The following is a 26,014-nucleotide window of genomic DNA, read 5'->3' as shown; positions in this document are numbered from 1 at the left end:
ACTTTGCCTGAAGACCTCAATATGACTGAACTACGTAGTGGACATATAGACGTTTTGTAGAATTAAGAAACAGAAACAAAAACAAGATCAAAGGGGCGCTTGTGGAAAATATAGGCTTTGAAAACAACTATTTGGCAGGTATTATAACATTAGTGTTTCCTTGCACCTCACTAGCAAGAGAAAATATACTTTTACATCTTCTGAAAGAAGAAGGGAGACAATTTATACAAAAATGACTAACTTAAAAATCTGATTCAATATCAGTAATGAAATAGTGACTTTAACATTTACAAGTTGGTGATATTCTTCCAATAACCTGTCCAAAAGCTTGTGAGGCAAAGAATGATCTTATATTTAGGCAAGAAGCATTGTGTATAGTGTGACAGTTCAGAATTTTAAAAAATTAAATATTTATTTTAAAGAAAATGACTTTAATTATAAATGAAAAAACGTGTTTGCTAAACTATCCCCAAATTTTTAATGATATGAAATTTGGTGAAGACAGTACTCTGAAAATGACAAAATACCTAACCAGTCCTATTGTGGGATTTCAGAAAGCCACTGAACGTTCTCACTCTTGAGTTTTCTCATCTTCACTATAGCTGTGGCTACATGTGTATACCTAGAGATATATCACTAAAAAAAATCAACAAGAAGATTAGGGTTTAAAAGTTAAAACGTTAAGTCTAATATGAAAATTACTGAAAAAATACATTTTTACTGTTTACTTTTAAAACAGAGATACCTAGGGATATATCAGAAAAAAAAAATCAACAAGAATATTAAGTTCTAAAAGTTAAAATGTTAAGTCTAATATGAAGGTTATTGTAAAAATACGTTTTTTTCTGTTTGCTTTTAAAACTAAGTATAAAAAGATAATATGATTTGAGGATTTATTTTCTGTAAATTAGAAGTACATTTCTCCTTTGCCTTAAACTGAAACATTTTAAACCATGACATAGTATGTTATTGCAGCAGTATTCACTGAACCCAAGGAGGAACTTTTGAATGTGTTAAACACCAGGCGATTTCCAGAATTGTTTTGTTTTTAAGACAGAGTCTTGCTCTGTCACCCAGGCTGGAGTGCCTGATCTTTGCTCACTGCAACCTTCGCCTTCCAGATTCAAGCAATTCTCCCTCAGCCTCCTGAGTAGCTGGGACTGCAGGTGCACACCACCATGACTGGTTAATTTTTGTATTTTTAGTAGAGACGGGGTTTCACCATATTGGCCAGGATGGTCTCAAACTCCTGACCTTGTGATCCACCTGCCACAGCCTCCCAAGATTTCCAGAATATTTTTAAAACTGGCTGTTGTTCTAGAAATATAATATTCATCATTGCAAAGGCAGTATACAGCAGAAGAGAAAGTCACCTACAAATAAATTGCCAGAAAACTAAAAATAAAAAATACTGTATTTTTCAGAGCCTTAAAACTAACTGTAGAGCATCTCATCTTTTTGCAAGATTACAAATTTTAAAAAATGTACATATAGAATTTGTCATGGAAAAATCAAACAATTGGCTTGTGTGACGTGAGATAAATACATTATTGCAAAATCTTTATTAGAGGGGACCTTGCCTGAATGATTTCAATATCCTCTTCCTTGTGATGAGGCATACATTAATAACTGATTATTGTGGTATTGATTATTGTGGTAACCGCATTAGAGAAGGAAGAAGGATGGGCTTATAGTGCTAGCACAGATGGAGAGAAGATAAATTACAGAGGTACTTACGGGCAATTTGGGGCTGTGTGTACCACAGGAGTGGAGGTAAGAATCCAGAGGTATCAAAGAAGACTCCCATATACATCTGGGGAATCATAGTGCCATTCACTGCACCTTGGCTTATAAACTCCAGCATTATAAAGCAGCCACTAGAGTGTATGTGAGTCTGAAAGGATATTAGGCTGGGCAGGAAACAGGGACCAAATCTTAAACAAGCATTTGTTCTATCAGCTCCTGGCAGTTCACCCTGTACACTACAGATACTGCAGTTGGTAGGGTTTCAGCTGAAGATGGGCATGATCATGGTATGTGGAGTGATAGCGTAAAGAGATCAGAAGAATGGCAAACAATTAGACTATTATAATAGTGGCCTGAGGGCAAACAGGTAACTGAGGAGTTGAAGATTTTAAGAAAATATCTAACAGAATTTAAATCTAGTTGGATGAGGGCTTGAGGGAGACTGGGCAGGGTTAAAGGACTCTTAGGTTTCTGGTTTGTATAACCTGGTAAATGCCAATATAGCTGAGAAAGGGGATACAGAAAATAAGCCATTCATTTCCATTGCTTAATTAATAAGGTCAGTTGTTTATACTTCATTAAAGAGACGTTTTGAGAAATAAGAAAATAATATTGTTGAGTCTGTGCTTTTTTTTTTACATTAAGAATCTTTTAAATCATAGAACCTACAGAAGATCCCAGACCATGAATTCTCCTACTTATTTTATTGGTGAAAATATTGAGGACCAAAGATTGAGTCACCAATGCAGCTGATGACAGAACCAGCGCTAGAAAATGAGACTTCTGTCCTTAGTCTCAAGTTCTTCAATACTCATTTACTCTCAGGCAATCAAAAGACGCCCAATACAAACATCCTCTTAACAAATGTGCAATGCTACCTTAGGAAGGGATTCTGCTATCCACTAGAGAGAAAATGTAGTTTGTCCACTCAATTCCTTATAGGTCTTTAAGAGAATATAATTTTAGAATAAATTATTTGTGCTATCAAAAAACATATGAATTGATGTATGGTGATTTTCAGTCAGAGTCAGTTACTATGTTAATCTGCCTAAAATTTTTCTGTCCTTAGTAGTCATTAAAAATATTTTTAAAGCTCTAGCCATATCAGTTTTCTATCTACAGGCCTCTCAAATACACCTTAGGAATACCACTTTTTAAGGAATATGGCCACAATAAAAATCAAAGAAGTGAATTTTTCAGAGATATTCATAGATTATTATTCATAAATAGTAAAATATTATAAGCATTTTGAATGAATGAATAAACTATGCTACATCACTAAAGTTGAACATTATGTAGTTATTTCAATTATTATGTGGATTATAAGGTTTATAGAGCTGTATATAAAAAAATGTACCTGAAAGAAAGTATGACATGTATACAGAACACATCAGTCTAAACATATCAGTAAATGTGTTAGAAATGTTAATAAGTTAACTTAGAGTGGCACAGGTAAATACAGTCATTTCTTTTTGAGTACTTTGTTTTGTCTTTCCTCCTTTTTTTTAGTTGTAAAATAAGAAATGTTTTCATAAAATCCTTTTGCAACTTCTTCCAGCAAATACAGAAAGTAGGTAAAAAAAAAATATTCTCCAACCTCAGAGTACCTAGAATGGTTGGATGCAATGTGACATCCTGTTACATTCCTCTCAGGAATGTAAGGAGCTGTCATGCACAGTGGTTAGTAAGCCCTGAAACTACAGCTGTCCTCAGGATATTCATAGACACTAAGCATCTAGAGCCTTAGGTTTGCAAGCTCTTGTAGGAAAAAGACTCAGACAAAATAGTTTTTTTTTTCTTTTTCTTATTCTGCACCACCAGCCCTGCATGTAGTAGGCTGGCATCCTCACACATTATCCACTGATTGTCTTGTTAACTAAGTACCTCCGGTGTTTTGCTTTCCTTAATTCGTTGACTGCGTAGTAGTTACTAAATATTTGTTGAAAATAATTTACTTTGAAACAATTCTCAAATTCTTTCTTTAATCTGTGTTATAAAATAGAATCATACATCTCTAATGAACTTTGTTTTAATTAGGAGATAACTTCTTTAATTATATTTTAATATTTATAAACTATACTTATTAAATTAAAGATGCTTCCCATAGTAGTTATAGCACTTTAATTTTTCCAAATTTAAAATGGGTTAATACTATGTTTAAGAGATAGTAAAATATAGTTAGGAGTTCAAACTGTATAACAATGAATACCTGGGTTTGAACCTGGCTTTACCATCTATGCTAGTTTGTGTGATACAGGTCAAGTTACTTAACCTACTCAGGCTTCAATTTAATTCCTATGAGCATTTAGGCTAGTAGCATATATGTACCCAATAATATTAGCTATTAAAGTGATAAAGGAGGATGTTTAAATTATTAGCATAAATTATACAGTATAAAATATTAGCTTTATTAGGGACTCTCTTAAAGTATTGTCACATTTAACATGGAAAAAATAAAATGGCTTATATCCATACCTTCTGTTTTTTGTATTCTTATCCTAGAATCATAATCATTAGCCTATAATATTATATGCTGGAAAGATTTTATTTTTCTAAAATTTATTATAGTATAGTTTGTCTACAATAAAAATGAACTATTATAAGTATATAATTCAAAGATTTTTAGTAAATATACAGAGATGTGCAATCATCATCATAATCCCATTTTAGGACATTGCCATCACCCGAAAAAGGCCTGTTATGCTTTTTTGCAGTCAAAGGAACATTTATATTTGCAGAGTATTTGGGAATGATTTTTACTCCTGGACCTTTCTTACTCCATACCTTGAATAGGCATATTAGGGGATAAAGTCTAGGATGAAGATTGAGATTGGAAGGAATCAGGAGACCAGGTTTGGGTATTATCCCCATAACACCCTGGCAGAGGGACAAGTATGAAAATACCAGAAGCCAAACTAGACAGAAATAGAACTGACTAGACCTTGGAAGTTGGCAAAGGAAATCAAGGCAAGTGAATTCACAGACAAGTGGGAATAGGCCAGGAAAGGAAATAAAGCACATTGGACTTTGCGTATTTAAAGGCCATGTAATACTACCTGGAACATTTGTATTAAAGTGAGAATAGGGCTGAATAAAGGATGTACATACAAGAGAGGTTTCAGTGGTTTGGGAAGTGCAAGTAAGACCTTGCAAACTGAAAAGTGGGATAGTAGAAGCCACCAGGATCTGAGCTAGTAAACACATTTTCTTAGAGGGGGCATTTTGAGCAGATATGAATGTTATTTTTTTTCCTATTTAATTAGCATCATTTGTCGCAGAGCTAATAAGGGGCAGAATCAACTTTTGATCACAACAGTCTTTGATTCTAAAATGTTCATGAAACCATGACTTTTTAAAACCTGAGTAAATATCAATTTAAGTATAGATCATATAACTAATTTAATTATAAAAGTAAAATCCACACGAGGTAAAAAATACTGTTTTTTTAATTCCAATTCTTTTCTCTAAACCCCACTTCCAGTAGAAAATGCAAAAGGTACATTGGGAAAAGCAGAGAGGCAGGCTGTTACCTTCTCCAATTTCATGAAGCCTATTATTAAACCCTGGGAGACCAGAAGTGTATATTTAAGTGCACTAAGGTGTAAACTTTCTTTTGTGATCCACATTATTTTCTTCGCAAACAGAACTGAGAGCTTATACATCCCTCCCTCTGGATTGAAGAGACCACATTGTTGTTTTTTTACAAGTAGTGTTTGAGCAAAAATAAATAAATAAGAGGAAATAGTTCTAGATTTTTTTTCTGGAGATTTAATTCTGTCACAGAAGAGACACCCCACTCTAAATCATATTTCCCTAAATTCATCAATTCTAATCCCCTTCTGTTCATGCCCCATCTTCCCTGTCTTTTTTTTCTTGTTTTCCTCCTTGTCTATTAATCATATCTCGTCTATATTTTTTAATGAGTCCACTATAAAAAATAGTAACTTGGTTGAGCAAACAGGTTAAGGAGTGGAGGAAGACATGAGTGGGATGGGAAAGGATGGATAAGTAATAGAGCAAGTCCCACAATGTGAAATTGTGGTCAAAGAGTTAAGGAAAGTTAATTATTTTTCTCTTCTTGTCTGCCTCCTGACTTCGTCAAACCCGAAAAACGAGTCAAGGACTTCAATATCTTAGAGTATTATTCATCTTGCAATAGATAAGTTTAAAAACAGAGGTGTGGATAGCAGTTTGTGAGCTCTTACAATAATCCTAGTAGTAGAAATGATGGAGTAGTTGCAGCGAGTGTGGAAATAAGTGGTGGGATTCTGGGTATATTTTGAAGAAAAAGGCAAGACTTTCTGAGAAGTTGGTCAAAAGATAAGTGATAAAGAGTCATAGACAACATCAAATGGACTTGCCATAATCTAGGATAGGGAAGAGGGAAAAGGAGCTGCGTGTTGAAAGTGAGAAGCAGATTTCAGGCTCAGTTTGGGACGTGTGAAGCTACAGCTGTTAACAGGAGAGTTTTTGTTTTCATTGGAGTTCAGGGGGAAAGTCTAGGCTAGAGATGGAGATTTGGAAATCATTAGTGCAACATGGGTATTCACTTAGGAGAGACATATAGATAAAAGGGTTCCAAGAACTGAGTCTTGAAGCAAGCCAAAAAGAGGTTAGGAAAATAAAGAGGACCAGCAAAAAGGGACTGGGGCAAATATATATTCAGAAATATATAAGTCCTTGTTTTAATTGTATTTTGGTTAGCAATTAGAGCTTATGACTTGAGTGTTACTTCATTATGTGCTTTATATTTTTTAACAGCTCCAAAATACGACATGGCTAGTAACAACATACACACACAGAAACATGTGAGGATGGGGGTGTGGATGTGCATTCTAATGAAAATAATACCAAATATATTCAATTACCTTATTTAATTAAATTACATATATAGTACAATTTAATTCAATAGAAAAAAATATTTTAAAACTAATTTAAATTTTCATTATCTGTGATTTGCAGTACTATTTATATTCTATAAAATATTTTGTCCAAGCAAATATTTTGTCTTTCTTCCAGAGTTGTCTGATTAATAGTTGACTCAAGTGTTTTCATCCAGTTTAAATTTTATACTACTATAAAATGAGTTTAGCTATATTCTTTTTATCTAGATAATTAAATTATACTTATTACTTTCCATTTAAGAAGCTATAACTGTTAAATATATGACATGTTTAAAGAGTAAGTCACTGAATAGGTAGATACAATTTATGTATACTTAAAATTATTTTGTGAGTGATGATATTTTTTTATACCATACTATTTCATGTTTTCATCCTGACACCAGCATTGGCTTTTATTATGGAAAATGAATCTTTCAGCCTCACTAGGTGAGGTGCTCATCATTAAAAAGACTTCAACGAAACAACTGATGCCTGCTACATAACTCTGCTCCAAAGAGATTGAATTAGGAGTAAGAGGCAGCAGTTAGGAATATGTCCCATGATGGTGATTGAAGAATGTATTGGGGAGAAAAAAGTGAATATATTGGGAGGAAAAAGATGAAATGCTGTTGAAAAAGTTTACGAGAGTAAACACTGGTATGAGAAAAGAACCAAAGCAACATGTGTGAAAAAGATGGGATATAAAGTAGCCTTGTAAAAGGTACTAAGAACATTAGAATACCTTAAGAAGGAACTGTTTTCAGAGTCCTTGTGTATCATGAACAACAGTTTAGAGGGGATCTCAGTCAAAACAATGACTGGGAGTCTAAAGATGCTCCGCTGTCTCCCTGCATCGGGATCTCCGGTGGTGCTTATCACAAAGGCTACAGCCTACTAAAGCAGAATCTCTTGATGTTGCCAAGGAGTCTGCATTTTTTCCATAAACATTGAGGTCCTGTCCTCAGCCCAAAGGGAATCTTACTATGACTGCTAAAATTTGAGCACCATTCAACTAGGGTATAAATAAAGAACGTGTGCAGAAAAAATCTTAGAAATGTGTGCATTAGAATAGAATGGAGTGGAGACTGTCAGGGAATTTGATAATGAAAATAGTAATATTCAGTAAAACAGTAACAGTAAACTTCTTGGAAAGAAGAATATGAGTAAAGGAGGAAGGCAATAGAGATTAAATGGATAGAAGTGAGTGTATGAGAGGGCAGAGGAGACACATTCTGAAGTCAAATGAAGAGAGAGATGGAAGACCCCACAAGGCCATAAGCATTCTAGCTTTCCAAAGGCTAAGCCCTGGTAAGCCTGTAAATAGCCATAAGAGGACACCAGGAAGTGACCTCTGTTGCCAGAATAGCAGACCTGCAAAGAGGGATCACATAGCAGCTACCACATAGCTCTGCATTGGGTCTGTAAGTAGGTCCTGCTTTCTGCCCTCGGAGCTGCTGGGTATCAAACGTTGTTCAAATTCTGGTGACACGCCTGTATCTTTAGAGAATCATTTTCTTTGCAAAAACAACATGAAGCCGTTTGATTTACTACAGTCTGTTATGGATTAAACTTTATATCCCGACTGAGTTCATGATTTCTTTTCTGAAGTCCTTAGTATACTCCTGCGTGAGATCTGTCTCAACCACTCAAAAAACCAGAAAGAGACATCAAGAATTGACAAGGAGTGCTGATTCCTTTCCCCTCCTTGCAATTGTTAGTTTTTATTTATTTATTTATTTTTTAGACAGCTGCTCACTCTGTCACTCAGGCTAGAGGGAGTGGCCTGATCTTGGCTCACTGCAACCTCCGCCTCCCAGGTTCAAGCAATTTTATTGCCTCAGCCTCCTGAGTAGCTGGGACTACAGGCGCGTGCCACCACTCCTGGCCAATTTTATATTTTTAAAGTAGAGATGGGGTTTTACAAAATTGGCCAGGCTAGGCTTGACCTCCTGACCTCATGATATGCTGGCCTCAGCCTCCCAAAGTGCTGGGACCATAGGCATGAGCCACCACGCCCTATTTTTTATTTACTGTAACTTACGTTAAGATAGACATAATAGGTAATTAAGGTATGTTTTATTTGAACCCCTCACTTCTGACATTTAAAAGTCTACGGATAAAAAATCAAGAGCAAATCTTTTTAAGTATCATAAACTAGAATGTGTTTCTTAGCCTTCATAAACCTGATACCTTCACTGACTTCTTGTTCAATCTTCTGAATACCCCAAATCTCAAAGGTCATTTCTTTTAAATATTTTACTAAATGAATAAATAAATAAAAGGGATATTCATTATATGTTTGCCAAAAAATATTGTTTCCTTAAAGATTCTGATAATTTTCCCCTGAAAAATCACTAGTGTGAAAGGAATAGAACAGAGAATGCTTCCTAGATGTCAGTTTTTCTTAATGGTGTCTGTGGTTTCAAGATGAGAAATAAAATTATGGAATTTAAATAACTGAGCTGGTAAAAATGTGGCAGACATATTCAGTAAATACTCAACATAGACTGCAAAGTTTTATGAAAAAATATCTTGACATTTTGGTATAATAAGATGTAAGCAAGTTTACACCAATCTTGTGAATACACGAGCCATTCCTTCCCTCTTCTTTCGTTCTGGCAACTGTTTTGCTGTTTTGCTGCTTTCTTTCTGGAGTGCCTCTTCATAATGAAACTGATCAAAGATTCCTTTTCTCTAAAGAACCCCTACTCCCATAACATGCTAGATGATGATTATAAAAGTCAATAATTCTCAAGCCTGTAATCTCAGCACTTTGGGTGGCCAAGAGGGGAGGATTGCTCAAGGCTAGGCATTCAAGACCAGTCTGTGTAAACAACACGAGACCTAGTCTATGAACAATGTGTTCTAAAAATTTAGCCAGGTGTGGTGGCTCTTACCTGTAGTCCCAACTACTCAAGATGCTGAGATCGGAAGGTCACCAGAGACCAAGGGTTAGATGTTGCAGTGGGCTCTGATTGTGCCACTGTACTACAGCCTGGGTGACAGAGTGAGATTCTGTCTCTTAAAAAAAATAAAAGTCAATAACTCTTTAGCTAATAATCAGTTTTAGATTTCTTTGTATGTTAAATGGAAAACCACAAGAACAAAAAGTCTCATGGTAAAATAACACCATGGAATAACATTCCATTACTAATGTCCTTTTTCTATTAAATAAATTTGCCATGTGCCCACTTGACATTAATTTTGTCCTCATTTCTCAGCTATTATAATTTAGTCCTTCCCCACCCCTCACCTAGTAACATGGGGGAAAATTTAGGTAGTAGGTATTAAATGCTATCTCTATGCCAATCACAATTTTAGGCACTTAATATGAATGGCTTCTAATGTTACCCACTTCATAAAATTGGATAATTATTCTCACTTTCCTGATGAGGAAGAAGGCTACCCAAGGTCACCCAGCTGGTTAGTGACAAGCCACGATTTAAGCTGGCTTGAATATAACAGCTCATTTTTCCCACTGGCTTATGTGGCCTCAAGCTCATTGGAAATTAATAGTAATACTAATTTGACTTGACATGATCATGTCAAATATTAGTATTACTCTTTCCAGTGTCTTAGCAAAGACAACATTACTTTACCTAGTCTTAAAAAGTGTTTTTGTCACCTTACATAAAAACTGTTAGTGCAATAATAAAAATCTCTTAGGACAGTTCTTATCTGATCAGTAGGAATGAGTGATACTTGGAGTTGTGTTTATCATTTGCCATCTGGTATTAAGGTCTGCACATTCGTTATGCTGTTTGTGTAACTTGTCTTTATCTTTGTTGTTGCAGTACTGGGTACCAGTTTATTTACTATTCACCTGAAAACACAGCCAAAGCAAAAGAAGTTCTCAGCAACATCAATCAACTACAACCTCTTATAGCAACCCATGCAGACCTACTACTTAATTCTGCAAGCCAGCATTCTCCAGACAGCTTGAAGAATTCTTTAAAGATGCTTTCAGAAAAAGTAAGATCCAAATCATCACTACAGTTGGGAAAATGAAATACTCAAATCCCCATTGGTATGACTTTCTGCATACATTGCCTTTCATAACATCTGGAAATGTAAAGTAGAGTAGGTTAAAAACTAAGCTTCAAAGCATTGCCACAGGATCAAAATGAATTGGTCTCATTCTCTGTTCAAATCTTACTGAGTACTCTCTTTTTTTTCTTAGTAGGAAATGAAACCTATTATTGGTTGGCATATATCTTCTCTTTTCCTTGGCATCTTTCATTTTCTTTGGTTTATGGTCTTATTAAGTGAATTAAATTAGATTTTGAAAATTACTTTATTTTCCTCTGGTGATCACCTAATTTTTATGCATATAAAGCTTCACATTTGAATAGGAATGTCACTTCATTTGAAGGCAGAACTTTGATGTGGATTTATATCAGTCTGTATGGGGTGCTTCCTCTGCCTCAGTTTGTTCTCTACAACATTATTTACTGAGAAAAGTTTCTAAAGATTTCCAAGTGCGTTAGTTATTTGAAAAGCAGTAGATTCTAAGCCTTAGTTTTTCCAAAGGTGACTTGTTCCTTTATCTGCAGAAAGGAGAGCTAGTCTGGAATGGGGTAGACACCCCATATCCACTTCCAGAACTAAGTAGGGCAAATAGTTGTGTGATAGATGAAGAGCTGAGACAGAAAAAGACAAATGACAGCTTGATCTTCAAAGTAAAACCATTGTCCGGGAGTAAAACCAATGTGTGCATCCTTAACCTTTGCCTTTTAATGAGATCATGTAATTTTTTAATGAGACACTTTCAATAAATATGACCTTGAAAAAAACCGGCCAAAGAAAATTATCATAATTGTAGAATAAGACAAAAGTAATTTTCCACCTCTCTGAAGAACAAATTCATAGAAACCTGGATCTTATGTATGTCCATACTTTTTATTCAGGTGTGTTAATTTATAATGGTAATATACTTACTGAAATGTTTCAGTTTAAACTATACATTTTTATGTTATTTTAATAGGAGAAAGCATATCTATTTTTGTGAAAATCTATTCAGAAAGGTTTAGTGAATTGCCTAATAAATTAAAAAGTGAAAAAACAAACTCAGCACTTCCAGTTCAAAATGCAGCATTCCTTCCATGCCAGAACACATGCGTCCATCATGAAAAAAGAGGAAAATATTTACCCAAATTTTACAAGTCCTTACTTTGCATCAAATAGGGCAAGGGGCTTCATACTTTATGTCATTTTATTTAGTCAGTATTGTGGAGAACATATTATCTTCTTTTCACATAGAAAAAGGCTAAATAAAGCTCAGAGAAATTTTAAAAATGTGAAAAGTCATGCAGAGTCAAATACAGGATTCAAACAAAACGAGGGTTCAAACCCAGGTCTGGATGATTCTAGAATGGAAGTTCTTTCTGTTGAATATCAGAACACTTAAGTATTCTGATATTCAATACATATGTTTTTATGGCTAGGGGAAAAGAAGAAAAGAGGAGGTTTTGCATACACAGTCAAGTAATATAATTTCATTTTGGTTCGTTTCGTTTTTGGATTTATAGATGAGGTGAGGTTTTTCTTGGTTCACCTAAGCTGAAAATTTTAGCAAAGTGCATACCACTGCAGTGATTATAGAGCAGTATTTATATTCTTCTGTGCACTGGACAGGGATTTGTCGTTTCATACACCATTTACAACTTGCTGCAGTGATTTTGGTGGTGGGGGGAGGTTAGGATGGCCATTTTCTTATCCTTGAATCCAGCATTACTGCAACTTTTTCCCCTATGATTTCTCTTTTCTACTGAGTAGACAAGCTTAGTCAACTAATGAATCTCTCAGTCCTTAAAACTAGGAGGACCTTTTTTTAAGTTAAGTTTGCAAGCTATGCATTCTTTTAAGAATTCATGTCTAGAATTTCAAAGAATTACCTAAGTTAACAGTTTTGTATAGTCTATGAAAACTGTTAATAGTTCATGGTTTAGAGCAGAAGATCAAACACCGCATGTTCTCACTTGTAGACGGGTGTTGAACAATGAGAACACACGGACACAGGGAGGGGAGCACTACACACTGGGGTCAGTTGGGAGGAAATAGGGGAGGGATGGTGGGGGGTGGGGAGCTGGAGACAGATAGCAAGGGGAGAGATGCCAGATGTAGGTGATGGGGAGGAGACAGCAAATCACACTGCCACGTGTGTACCTATGCAACAATCTTGCATGTTCTTCACATGTACCCTAAAACCTAAAATGCAATGCAATAAATAAATGGGAAAAAAAAAGAATAAAGTATCATTCTTGAATTCAGACATGAAAGAGAGAAAGTTTTGGTGGTATCCTAAATTTAAATATAATTTAATATTAGTGGGTTGTAAGCTTTAAGAGTTTTGTCTTTAAGTTTTGGACATGTTGTATACTATGGATTATAAAATTAAAATGCTTGCTTCATGGGTAGTTCCCTGGTTTATTTTACTGATTCAGAACTGGCATATTTGGAAAATAGGTACCAAGAGTTGTTTTCTTAGGGACTTATCCATATAGCATATTCAAGACATTAAGGAGTTATCTATATTCATGCTTATCAGGGAAATGTGAAGGTTTTATAGCTTTTGAGCATTTTGACATGGAAGAGTTTTCTGTCGTAGACTTGGGGCACTTGGGGCAGGCTCAGGGCAGCCCAGGGCAGTGAAGAAGGAGGTATTCTATTTTGTGATGAGATGGTATTTCTCCTCTTAGGGAAGCCATTGCACCTGGAGACAATAGACATGAAATCATTATCAATTAAACAGATACTCAGAGTCTGTGGGAAAAGCAAGTGGAATGGAAAAACTCAACTTGCTAAGAGGGCATATTCCAAGAGTCTTTGAGTAGGTAATATTTGTAGATCCAAAGGCAATTCACATCATCTTTCTGTTTTTCTTTTTTTTTTTTTAATTGTATTTTAGTTTCTGGGGTATGTGTGCAGATCATGCAGAATTGTTGCATAGGTACATACATGGCAAGGTGGTTTGCTGCCTCCATCCCCCCCATCACTTATATCTGGCATTTCTCCCATGTTATGCCTCTTGAACCTCCCACCCACTGCTGCCCCTCCCTTAGTGCCCCCCAACAGACCCCACTATGTGCTGTTCCCCTTCCTGTGTTCATGTGTTCTCATTGTTCAACACCCACCTATGAGTGAGAACATTCGGTATTTCTGTTCCTGTGTCAGTTTGCTGAGAATGATGGTTTCCAGATTCATTCATGTCCCTACAAAGAACATGAACTCATCCTTTTTTATTGCTGCATAGTACTCCATGGTGTATATGTGCCACATTTTCTTTGTCCAGTCTATCATTGATGGACATTTGGGTTGGTTCCAGGTCTTTGCTATTGTAAACAGTGCCACAGTGAACGTACGTGAATTCACATCATCTCTACTGCTACTGAGAACCAAGGCACAGGGATAGGGCCACCAGCCAAAATTCCATCCATCTAAACACCGTTGGTAGAGACACACACAATTTATAAATAGTAAACCTGAATTTATACTATTTGACAGATACTCTGCTCAACACAAAAGGTAGAAAAAAATAAAACACATGTCTTTATTCGCAGGAAGTCCAAGACTCTTGATAATAGTGGTTGTGATAATGATGAAGTGATGGTAATAGCTAGCATTTATTGCTGGCTTAATAACTGTGAGATACTCTTCAATTATCAGAGTTCCATGTGGTAAATAATATTATTTTAACATTAAATCTTCCTAATTCTGTGAAGTAAGTATTGTCAGTAGCCTTATCTTACACAGCTGAGGAAACTGAGGCACAGAAATACGAAATAATTTGCTTGCAATCACACACCTTGTGGTTTTGGCTCCAGATTCTGTGAGCTTGACCAGTATACTGCATCTTCAGATTGCTATATGGATGCTTGTGCATAGGACTAAGGAAACAAATGTGGGGAAAGGGAGGGAGTCCTACTAAAATTAAACAAAAATGAATACTTTTAATGTTTCATGTTCTAATATGCACAAACTCAATTAAATTGTGTCATAAGTTTTAAATTCTTAGTATACCTTCTTTTGGATAATTGGGTTTGGCTGTTGCGTATTAGTTCGTGAAAATATTAAAGTAATAATATAATCTTATTGTGTAAGAGTCTAACAAAAGGCAAGCTGAGTTTATCTGAATAATTCTAACAAAATGATAAAAGAGAGACCAAAATTTTAACATACAGGATGAAAGGTTAATAATATATTGAGATAAAAATGCATTTCCCTTTTTCTTGGACCAAAGGTATGCATTTCTATAAAGGAAAATAAATGAGGGATAGATAAAATAAATTCAAACTAAAATAAATAATGTTTTTAAAGGCCTGAATGTGAACAGTATACAGGTGTCTCTCATAGCTCAGAAATCTCTGTGATATTAACATTCAAACACCCATCACTTTCTCTATTCCCTTGAGATTGATAGATCTTGTTTAGAAAGTCATTATTATCCTGCTCATCAAAAAGCACTATTGAGCACTTAATTGTGTGTGGTATTGTACTCGATGCTATATGACAAATACTACATAGACATGGCTCTTAATTTTTACAACCTAAGAATTTAAAAGAATGGGGGTGTTTTACAATATTGCAATTGCTAAATAGTTAAAATAATGGGTTTTATTGCAAATATTAGAGGCTATGCTCACAGCATATTTGAGAAATTCTCATAGCTTCTAATTCCTACTATTCTTTCAACCTCAATATACTATACCAAAATATTATATTATGTTTAAAGGAAAATAAAAACTGTTGTATTCACAAACATATACAGTCAAGGTTTTCTCAAGAAATATTTTCTGTAATAGTGATGCCAGGCAGCTAGTGTGCTAAGGAGTTGAAGATACACGTAACAGAGAGAAGAATGTTATGTTGATTACTTAAGACTGAAAATTATTATTCTTTTATTGTTTATTCAGTGTAACTACTCCTAGGTCTAGCCCAGTCCCAAACTGTGGGAAAGAACTTAATAAGTACAAATTTTGTTTTTCAGTGTTGGTGAAAGTATGTATTAGGAGTCTAAGGCAACTTGAGAATAAATAATTTCAGTGAGAATGAAACTTCAGAATAGAGCTTATGTTGCTGTTTTTCATAATTGCCTTTAAATGGTAATTATTTAATTGGAAAAATAATAATGTACAATCAACAAAGTTTGTGTTTAGTAGAAAATTGTATAATAAGAAAAGATAAAGATAACAATGTAAGATAGTACTGATAATGAGACTACACATAAAATATGTGGGATCAGAACTTCTGCTGTGTATGATGGGCTAACACGGATCTTCCCACCTTAAACAAGAAAGTGGACAAAATGTAGACATAATGGTGTTTAGGCACTGGAAAATGGATAACAACTTATGTAATCCTTTTAATTATCTAGATTTCTTCCTAGGGCAGTTCCTAGGCTGTAGTCAAAAGGAACCTAAACTCTATCCTCCCATTGAAGAGACAGAGATTAGAGTTTGCCGAGGCCAAGATTGCTAGAATTCACAGAGCAGAGTCCCAGACAGGAAGGAGCTTCACACAGAAGGAACCGTGGAGATTTGTAAATGAGTGCCTTTAACTTGTTATGAGTACCGATCTATGCAGGCATGAGAACAAACTACCCATGTCCACAGAAATAAATATTAGGAATAAGCTTATAAAGCAATTTCTGGTGGTCACACAGGCCTGTTAATAGTATCTTTCCACCAGAAAAGTGATAAAACCTTTTAATAAACAGGGAATTGAGTAAAGCTCTTAGAAGTGTATGGCCCTAGTAATGGGACTAAATTAGTCTTAAATTAGAGGCTGCTCTTAGTGTACCCTAATAAGGCTTGAAAACAAGGCTTGAAAGGATCTCACTGTTTCCAAGTAATTTTACTTTGCCACAGAAAATTCAACATAATTTAAAGGAATGCAATAAAACCTGGCAGCCAACAATGTAAAGTCAAAATGCCTGCCATCCAATAAACACATACTAAGCATGCAATGAAGCATGAAATTATCATCCATGACCAGAAGAAAAGTTAAGGAATATAAACAGAAATGACAGAAAAGTAAGAGAGGGAAGCATAAAAAATATTGACAGAAATTATGGTCAAATTCTTTCAAAATTTTATGAAATTACAGACCCAAGAAGCTCCATATACTCCACACAGAATAAATATAGAAAAATAAACTCAGATATATCATAAGCAAATTGTTGAAAAACAGGGATAGAGAGAACATTGCGAAAACAAACAAGAAATAAGAAAAAAGATACGTTTTGCTGACATGTACCAACAAGAATGATAGCAGACTTCTTGTTAGATGTTAGGACCTAGGTATTAAACCCTGCATGCATTAGCTATTTATCCTGATGCTCTCCCTCCCCACTGCCCGCCCTCCCAAAGGCCCCAGGGTGTGTTGTTCTCCTTCCTGTGTCCATGTGTTCTCATTATTCAACTCCCACTTATAAGTGAGAACATGCAGCGTTTGGTTTTCTTTGTTGGTTTGCTGAGGATAATGACTTCTAGCTCTGTCCATGTCCCTGCAAAGGACATGATCTTGTTCTTTTTGTGACTGCATAGTCCATGGCGTATATGTAATACATTTTCTTTATCCAATCTATCACTGATGGGCATTTGGGTTGATTCCATGTCTTTGCTGTTGTGAATAGTGCTGCAAATGAACATAAACGTGCATGTGTCTTTATGATAGAATGATTTATATTCCTTTGGGTAGATGTCCAGTAATGACATTGGTGGATCAAATGGTATTTCTAGTTCTAGGGTTTGAATAATTGCCACACTACTGACTTCCACAATGGTGGAACTAGTTTGCATTCCTACCAATAGTGTTAAAGTGTTCCTACTTCTCTACAGCCTCGCCAGCATCTGTTGTTTCTTGAGTTTTTAATAACGCCATTCTGACTGATGTGAGATGGTATCTCATTATGGTTTTGACTTGCATTTCTCTAATTATAGTGATGTTGAGCTTTTTTTGTAAGTTGGCCACATAAATGTCTAATTTGGAGAAGAGTTTATTCATGTACTTTGCCTACTTTTTAAAGTGGTTGTTGGGGTTTTTTTCTTGAAAATTTGTTTAAGTTCCATGTAGATTTGTCAGATGGATAGATAGCAAAAATTCTCTCCCACTCTGTAGGGGTTCTGTTTACTCTGTTAACAATTTCTTTTGTTGTGCAGAAACTCTTTAGTATAATTAGATCCCATTTGTTCGTTTTTGCTTTTGTTGAAATTGCTTTTGGCAACTTCATCATAAAAAATCTTTGCCCCTACCTATGTCCTGAATGGTATTGCCTAGATTTTCTTGTAGGGTTTTTATAGTTTTGGGTTTTACATTTAAATCTTTAATCTATCTTGAGTTTGAGTTAATTTTTGTAAAAGGTGTAGGGAAGGGGTCCATTTTCAATTTTCTGTATATGGCTAATCAGAGGAAAACAGTATTTTTTCAACATATTTTGCAGAAACAGTTGGATATCCATTTGCAAAAACAGGGAACACTTATCTTTACCTCATACATATATAAAAATAAACTCAAAATAGATCATAAACCTTAATGTACAATGTAAAAGAATAAAAGCATACAAACTTCTACAAGAAGTCACGAATTGGGAGAAAATATTTGTAAAATATGCATATGTCAGAGGATTTGTATCAGAATATATAAAGCATTATTGCAACTTAAAATACAACAAACAGCTCAATTAAAAGTGGGCAAAAGAATTAAAAATATACTTCACCAAAGAAGACTTATGAATCGCAAATAAACACACACAACGTTGCCCAGCATCATTGGCCATTAGAAAAATACAAATTCAAACTATCATGAGATGCTTTAGCTACCTACCAGAACATCTAAAATCAAAAAGGCTGAGAATAAAAAGAGTGAAGCAGGATATGGACCTGCAACTTTCATGCATCACTGTTATGTATACTATTATTTGCACACTTTGGAAATGTGAATGTTTCAGCAATGTTTCATAGCTTAAAAAGCAAACAATTTGGTCATCTAACACCTAGTTAGTAATTCGAGAGAAATATTGTTCTGTTGACACTGAGAAAGCTGTTGAATGAGGAAGGATTAGATACATGTTTTGTGAAGATCATCCTTATAGCATTACATAGGCCAAGGCAAGATAGTGGATTTGAATTATTGAACGTTACTGGTCATCACAAAATACAAGTAATATTTCTGGGGAGCTTTGCTAAAAATACAAATTCTAATTTGTATTTGTATTGTAGTTCAAGGTTGGAACTCCAGAGTCTATGTTTTAATATTGGTGGCCTTTGATAACATCCTAAAGCAAAGACAAGTTAAAGTGAACGAACCAATAAAGAGACTGTGGAAAGTATCCATATGGAATGTAGAAAGGCTCTTAACTGGGACTAGTTGTGGAAATGTAAAGTAAGGGTCGATTTTGAAATTATTGAAAAGTTTTAAATAGAATAAATGGCTGGCTAATTCACCAAATAAGGGTTAGGATAATTCAGAGGTTTGGACTCTACATTGTTGAATACTAATAATACTACTCAAATGGAAAATCTTGGAAGAACAAAATTACTAAAAATAAAAGAACCACAATAAAATTTTGAGTTCAGCATGGCCTTTTTTAACTCTAAGGACTTTTCAGTGGAAACAGGTGATAGAGCTGGTTCAGGAGATAGATAGAGATGGATTTATTAGACCTCGGCATAAAGATGACAGTTGAAGCTGTGGGAAAATGGATTACCTTACCAATGACAAAAGTGCTTTTGAGAAAGTGATTTAAGGTCCCTTGGGGGCTGACTTACCACATTTTGGGAGACCAGAGAATGATGAGTCAAGAAAAGAAATTGAAAAGATCAAGAAAGCACAGCATTAGGTTGGGTATAGTGGTTCACGTTTTTAATCCTAGAACTTTGGGAAGCTGAGATCGGATCACTTAAGGCCTGGAGTTTGTGACTTGCCTGGGCAACATAGTGAGACCCTATCTTTACAAAAAATAAAATAAATAAAAATTTAAAAAGTAAAATAAAATAATAAAAAGAATATCATCAAAGAGTGCATTTGAGGATTTACAATGAACTCCCATAAGAGTTTCACTGGTAGGCACTGTAATTTTGTGCAAACTAGGAAAAATAGTTATGTGATTTTTCCAACAGCTAGTGGATATTATATATATGAGCTGCCCAGATGTCAAGCAACCTCCTAGCTGTTAGTCTAATATGCTTTCCTTTAGGGAATGAACATACATCAGTACATTAATGACAGAGTATAGCACTATTCCTATATCAAATAATTTCAAAATATCAAATATCAAAATAAACAGGATTCTTTCTTGTAGCATAGATGATTACTAAAATAATAATCACTTGCATATGTCATTGGCTGCTTCTGTATTACAGATGGAATTAGACATTGCCTTAATTTATTTTTTCAGCAAGAATAAGGAGGTTTCTAAGTAGAGTAGGACTTTGCTTAATTTGTTGAGATCTCTAGTGAAAAAGAGTGGTTTTAAATGAACATGTCCTGACTATTCCTCTGCCATTAATATTCAGGAAACTAGAAATTCTCTTCACTCATCCCCAGGAGAAGTAATTTTAGTAGTTTTATACTTACAGATAATTCTGTGCGTTGCTTTGAAGAACAGTTGTATGGGGATATGAATTGGAAAAATATCAGAAGGCTAGAAAACATTTCATTTTTAAGATAACATTTCTCTTTCATTTTCTAATATGAAAAAATAAAATAGATCTGCCTTAGGTTCAGAGTTTATTCTTTTTATACAATATTATTAAGCTGATATTTTAAATAAATTGTTTGACCTACTCTTATGATAACATTTCAGCCTTTATTTTTTCATTTAATGTACTTCAAACTAAATGAGAAAAGAAAAAGTTTTTCAGAACAGTCAGTAGGCGACTCGGAGACATGGTCACATCCTTTCCATGGCTTCAACTTTCCTGGTATCATCCCAGTTGCAAGAACAGTAATATAATAGTTCCCTCTTATCCACGGGGGATATGCTCCAAGATGCCCATTTGATGCCTGAAATCCCTGATAGTACCAAGCCCTGTATACACTGTTTTTTCTTATACATACGTAGCTATGATAAAGTTTAATTTAAAATTAGGCATAGTAAGAGACTAACATGAACTAATAATCAAAACAATTATAACAATATACTATAATGAAAGTTGTGTAAATGTGATTTCTCTCTCAAAATATCTTCTACTGTACTCACGCATCTTCTTGTGAGGATATTAGATGGTACAATGTCTGTGTGATGAGATGAAGTGAGGGGAATGATGTGGTGTTAGGCTACATCAGGGCTGCTTGAACACAAGCACTGCAATAATGTGACAGTTGATCTGGTGACCCAGATGGTACCTAGGTGACTAACGGGCTAGTAGCATATACAGCATGAATACACCGGGCATTTATATCCCAGGCAATCTGGAGCAGGACTACAGAAAATTTCATCACTTGACTCAGAACAGCCACACAACTTAAGGCTTATGAATTCGTTATTTCTGAAATTTTCCATTTAATTTTTTCTTTCTTTCTTTTTTCTTATTATTTTCAGACCAAGGTTGACCACAGGTAACTGAAACCATGGGAAAGCATAACCACAGATAAAGAGGAACTACCGTATACAGCTATGTTGAGATTAAGTGACTACATTAATCTTTTCAAGCTGGTTTATTTGACTGCAAAACATAAATGGTCTTCATTGGTCTCCATCGCTAAGTAGTGCTGGTCAAGAAACATTAAAATTTTTTCAGGTTACATGTATATCACAATGAGACATTTAGGTATATTCTTTAAAGAATAGGATTTATGCACAGGATACTGGTAATCCAAAGGGTTTCCAAGGAGTCAGATAAATTTTGTCAGTACAGACACAAAGTGAAAGATTAGCTATTATTATGTTTAAGATTTTAAGCCTTGTGTTCAGCTATGCAAAGAAAATTCTGGGTTTTAAAACAGCAAGAACCTCCTGAATTATCTCCTCTGCCTTTGGTGGTAAGTCAACTCAAATGAGATTTGAATAAATGAAGTGGAATCTCTGCATGTGCATGCTATAGGAAGAAAATGATGGTGATTACAAATGCTAGAGAAGATTTCATTGAGTATGAATGGGTATTTAGCTACATGGCAATTATATGAGTATTGTGGAAACTTGAAATGTAGTAGCAGGAATTCAAAGAAGGCAAGTTGGCTCTAAAAATAAATCAAAAGAATTTATTGAAACCATCAACAGAGAAATTGTTTAGTTAAGCTGAATGGGAGTAAATTCACCTTTTTAATATTAAAGTCACACTGATAAGCACATCCATGCTATATAAAAATTATGTAAATAACATGTTTCCTCATTTTGCTATGACTATGTTGACTTGAGTACTGTCTAGCCAATTTTTCCATCACTTTTTTATATCTTTCATTCTCATTTTAATACTTCATTGTGAACATTAGTGAACACTTTTATTGTGCCTATCCAGTATGAAGTGCTTTATATTTTGTTTCTCTGATTTATTCTGAAATACTTTCCAATGTTTTATTCTCATAAATTGTTTTTCATGTTTTGTTTTCTCACCTTCAAAGTGGCTTCAATGTGACTAATAAATTATGTTTAAAATATTCGACAAAATGTAGCAGTAAAGTAGATACACAGAAATTATAGGCACACTTACTTATGAGAGCTGGTAGATGTTCAAAACACTTGGAAAGTTGGGGTTAGGGAAGAACGGGAAGCAGGACAGAAACATCTAGTTTTTTCTGTTTGTTTTTAAGACGGGTTTTGCTCTTGTTGCCCAGGCTGGAGTGCAATGGCTTGATGTCGGCTCACTGCAACCTCCGCCTCCCAGGTACAAGCAATTCTCCTGCCTCAGCCTCCCAAGTAGCTTGGATTACAGGCATGTGCCACCACACCTGGCTAATTTTGTATTTTTAGTAGAGACGGGGGTTTCTCCATGTTGGTCAATTTGATCTCAAACTCCCAACCTCAGGTGACCCACCTGCCTCAGCCTCCCAAAGTGCTGGGATTACAGGCGTGAGCCACCACGCTTGGCCAGAAACTAGCTTTTTGTTTTTATTGCACTTAAAGTTCTGGGGTACATGTGCAGATCTTGCAGGATTGTTGCATAGGTAGACACATACCATGGTGGTTTGCTGTCTCCATCCCCCTGTCACCTACATCAAACATTTCAACCAATGTTATCCCTCCCCAAACTCCCCACCACCCACTGTCCTTCCTCTAGCCCCTACCCCCCAACAAACCCCAGTGTGTGACATTCCCCTCCCTGTGTCCATGTGTTTTCATTGTTCAACATCCAGCTATGAGTGAGAACATGTGGTGTTTGGTTTTCTGTTCTTGTGTCAGTTTGCGGAGAATGATGGTTTCCAGATTCATCTGTGTCCCTACAAAGGAAACAAACTCATCCTTCTTTAAGGCCGCATAGTATCCCATGGTGTATATGTACCACATTTTCTTTGTTCAGTCTATCATGGATTGGCATTTGGGTTGGTTGCAGGTCTTTGCTATTGTAAACAGTGCCACAATGAACATACGTGTGCATGTGTCTTTATAATAGAACAATTTATAATCCTTTGGGTATATACCAAGTAATGGGATTGCTGGGTGAAATGGTATTTCTATGTCTACGTCCTTGAGGAACCACCACACTGTCTTCCACAATGGTTTAACTAATATACACTCCAACCAACAGTGTAAAAGTGTTCCATTTTCTCCATATTCTCTCCAGTATCTATTGTCTCCAGATTTTTTAATGATCACCATTCTAACTGGCATGAGATGGTATCTCAATGTGGTTTTGATTTGCATTTCTCTAATGAACAGTTATGATGAGCATTTTTTCATATGTTTGTTAGCCTCATAAATGTATCTTTTAAAAAGTACCTGCTCATATCTTTTGCCCACTTTTGAATGGATTTGTTTGTTTGTTTTCTTCTCATAAATCTGCTTTAGTTCTCTGTAGATTCTGGATATTAGGCCTTTTTCAGATGGGTATATTGCAAAAATTTTGTCCTATTCTGTTGGTTGCCAGTTCACTCTGATGATTGTTTCTTTGGCTGTGCAGAAAGTCTTAAGTTAAATTAAATCCCACTTGTCTATTTTGGCTTTTGTTGCTGTTGCTTTTGGTGTTTTAGTCATGAAGTCCATGCCTCTGCCTATGTCCTGAATGGTGTTGCCTAGGTTTTCTTCTAGGATTTTTATAGTGTTAGGTCTCATGTTTAAATCTTTAAGCCATCTGGAGTTAATTTTAGTGTAAGGTATTAGGAAGAGGTCCTGATTTGTAGTAAATAGCTTTTATTATTCTCTGCTTTTTGCACATGACTAGCCAGTTTTCCCAACACCATTTGTTAAACATGGCTCCTTTCCTAATTGGTGTTTTTGTCAGGTTTGTCAAAGATCAGATGGTTGTAGAAGTGTGGTGTTACTTCCAAGGCCTCTGTTCTGTTCCATTGGTGTATGTCTTCTAAATATACAATCATGTCATCTGCAAATAGAGGCAATTTGACTTCCGCTTTACATAATTGAATACCCTTTATTTCTTTTTCTTGCCTGACTGCTCTGGCTGGAACATCCAATACTGTATTGAATAAGAGTGGTGAGAGAGGCATCCTTGTCTAGTGCCAGTTTTCAAAGGGAATGCTTCCAGTTTTTGCCCATTCAGTATGATACTCGCTGTGGGTTTTTCATAAATAGCTTTTTATTTTGAGATATGTTCCATTGACACCTAGTTTATTGAGAGTTTTTAGCATAAAGTGCTGTTGAATTTTGTCAAAGGCCTTCTCCGGATCTATTGAGATAATCATATGGTTTCTGTCATTGGTTCTGTTTATATGATGGATTATGTTTATAGATTTGCATATGTTGAACCAGCCTTGCATCCTTGGGGTGAAGCCTATTTGATCGTGATGGGTAAGCTTTTTGATGTGCTGTTGCATACGGTTTGCCAGTATTTTATTGAAGATCTTTGCATTGATGTTCATCATGGATATTGACCTGAACTTTTCTAGTTGTGTCTCTGCCAGGTTTTGGTATCAGCATAATGTTGGTCTCATAATATAAGTTATGGAGGATTACCTTTTTTTTGTATTGTTTGTAATACTTTCAGTAGGAATGGTACCAGCTCCTCTTTGTACACCTGGTAGTATTCGGCTGTGAACCCAACTTGACCTGGACTTTTTTTGGTTGGTTGGCCATCAATTGCTGCCTCAACTTCAGCCCTTGTTATTGGTCTATTCAGGGTTTCAACTTCTTCCTGGTTTAGTCTTGGAGGGTGCAAGTGTCCAGGAATTTATCCATTTCTTCCAGGTTTACTGGTTTATGTGCATTGAGTTGTTTGTAGTAATCTCTGATGGTAGTTTGTATTTCTTTGGAATCAGTGGTGATAGCCCCTGTATCATTTTTTATTGCATCTTTTTGATTTTCTCTCTATTCTCTATTATTAATCTAGCTAGCGGTCTATTTTCTTGATCTTTTCAAAAAAACAGCTCTTGGATTTATGGATTTTTTGAAGGGTTTTTGTTTCTCTATCTCCTTCAGTTCTTCTCTGATCCTAGTTATTTCTTGTCTTCTGCTAGCTTTTGAGGTTTTTTTTTTTTTTTTTTNTTTTTTTATCTTGCTCCTCTGGCTCTTTCAATTTTGATGATAGGATTTCAATTTTAGATCTTTCTTCATTTCTTATGTGGGCATTTATTGCTATAAATTTCCCTCTAGACATTGCTTTAATGTGTCCAGGGATGCTGGTATGTTGTTTCTTCATTCCCATTCAAAGATCATCTTTATTTCTGCCTTCATTTCATTTTTTTATCCAGTCATCATTCAGGAGCAAGTTGTTCAGTTTCAATTTAGTTGTGTGGTTTTGAGTGAGTTTCTTAATCCTGAGTTGTAATTGGATTGCACTGTGGTCTGAAAGACTGTTATGATTTCCATTCTTTTGCATTTGCTAAGGAGGGATTTACTTCCAATTATGTGGTCAATTTTAGATTAAGTGCAATGTGATGCTGAGAAGAAAGTATATTCTGTGCTTTTGGGGTAAAGAGTTCTGTAGATGTCTGTTAGGTCCACTTGATCCAGATCTGCGTTCAAGTCCTGGATATCCTTGTTGGTTTTCTGTCTTGTTGATCTGCCTAATATTGACAGTGGAGTGTTAAAGTCTCCCGCTGTTATTGTATCTGAGTCTAAGTCTCTTTGTAATTCGTAAGAACTTGCTTTATGTCTCTGGGTGCTCCTGTATTGGGTGCATTTATATTTAGGATAGTTAGCTCTTCTTGTTGGATTGATTCTTTTACTATTATGTAATGCCCTTCTTTGTCTCTTTTGATCTTTGTTGGTTTAAAGTCCGTTTTATCAGAGACTATGATTGCAACCCCTGCTTTTATCTTGGTCTTTATTTGCT

At 35.3% G+C, this 26,014-nt stretch overlaps 1 protein-coding gene across 9 annotated transcripts in view; it reads left to right on the top strand.

Annotated features, from left to right (window-relative positions):
• Positions 1-26,014, top strand: part of INPP4B (inositol polyphosphate-4-phosphatase type II B) — an 840,435-nt gene that overhangs the window by 681,560 nt on the left and 132,861 nt on the right. For all 9 annotated transcript variants that reach the window (XM_017532667.1, XM_037740455.1, XM_017532659.2 and 6 more), the window contains one exon: positions 10,424-10,601. In XM_017532667.1, the coding sequence (XP_017388156.1) occupies positions 10,424-10,601 (178 nt within the window). The remainder of the gene's footprint in view (positions 1-10,423; positions 10,602-26,014) is intronic.

This window comes from Cebus imitator, unplaced genomic scaffold, assembly GCF_001604975.1.
Source record: "Cebus imitator isolate Cc_AM_T3 unplaced genomic scaffold, Cebus_imitator-1.0 Scaffold4, whole genome shotgun sequence".
In the NCBI taxonomy this organism is placed as follows: domain Eukaryota; kingdom Metazoa; phylum Chordata; class Mammalia; order Primates; family Cebidae; genus Cebus; species Cebus imitator.
Note: the sequence above shows the minus strand (reverse complement) of the source record. Positions and strands in the feature narration are given on the sequence as shown.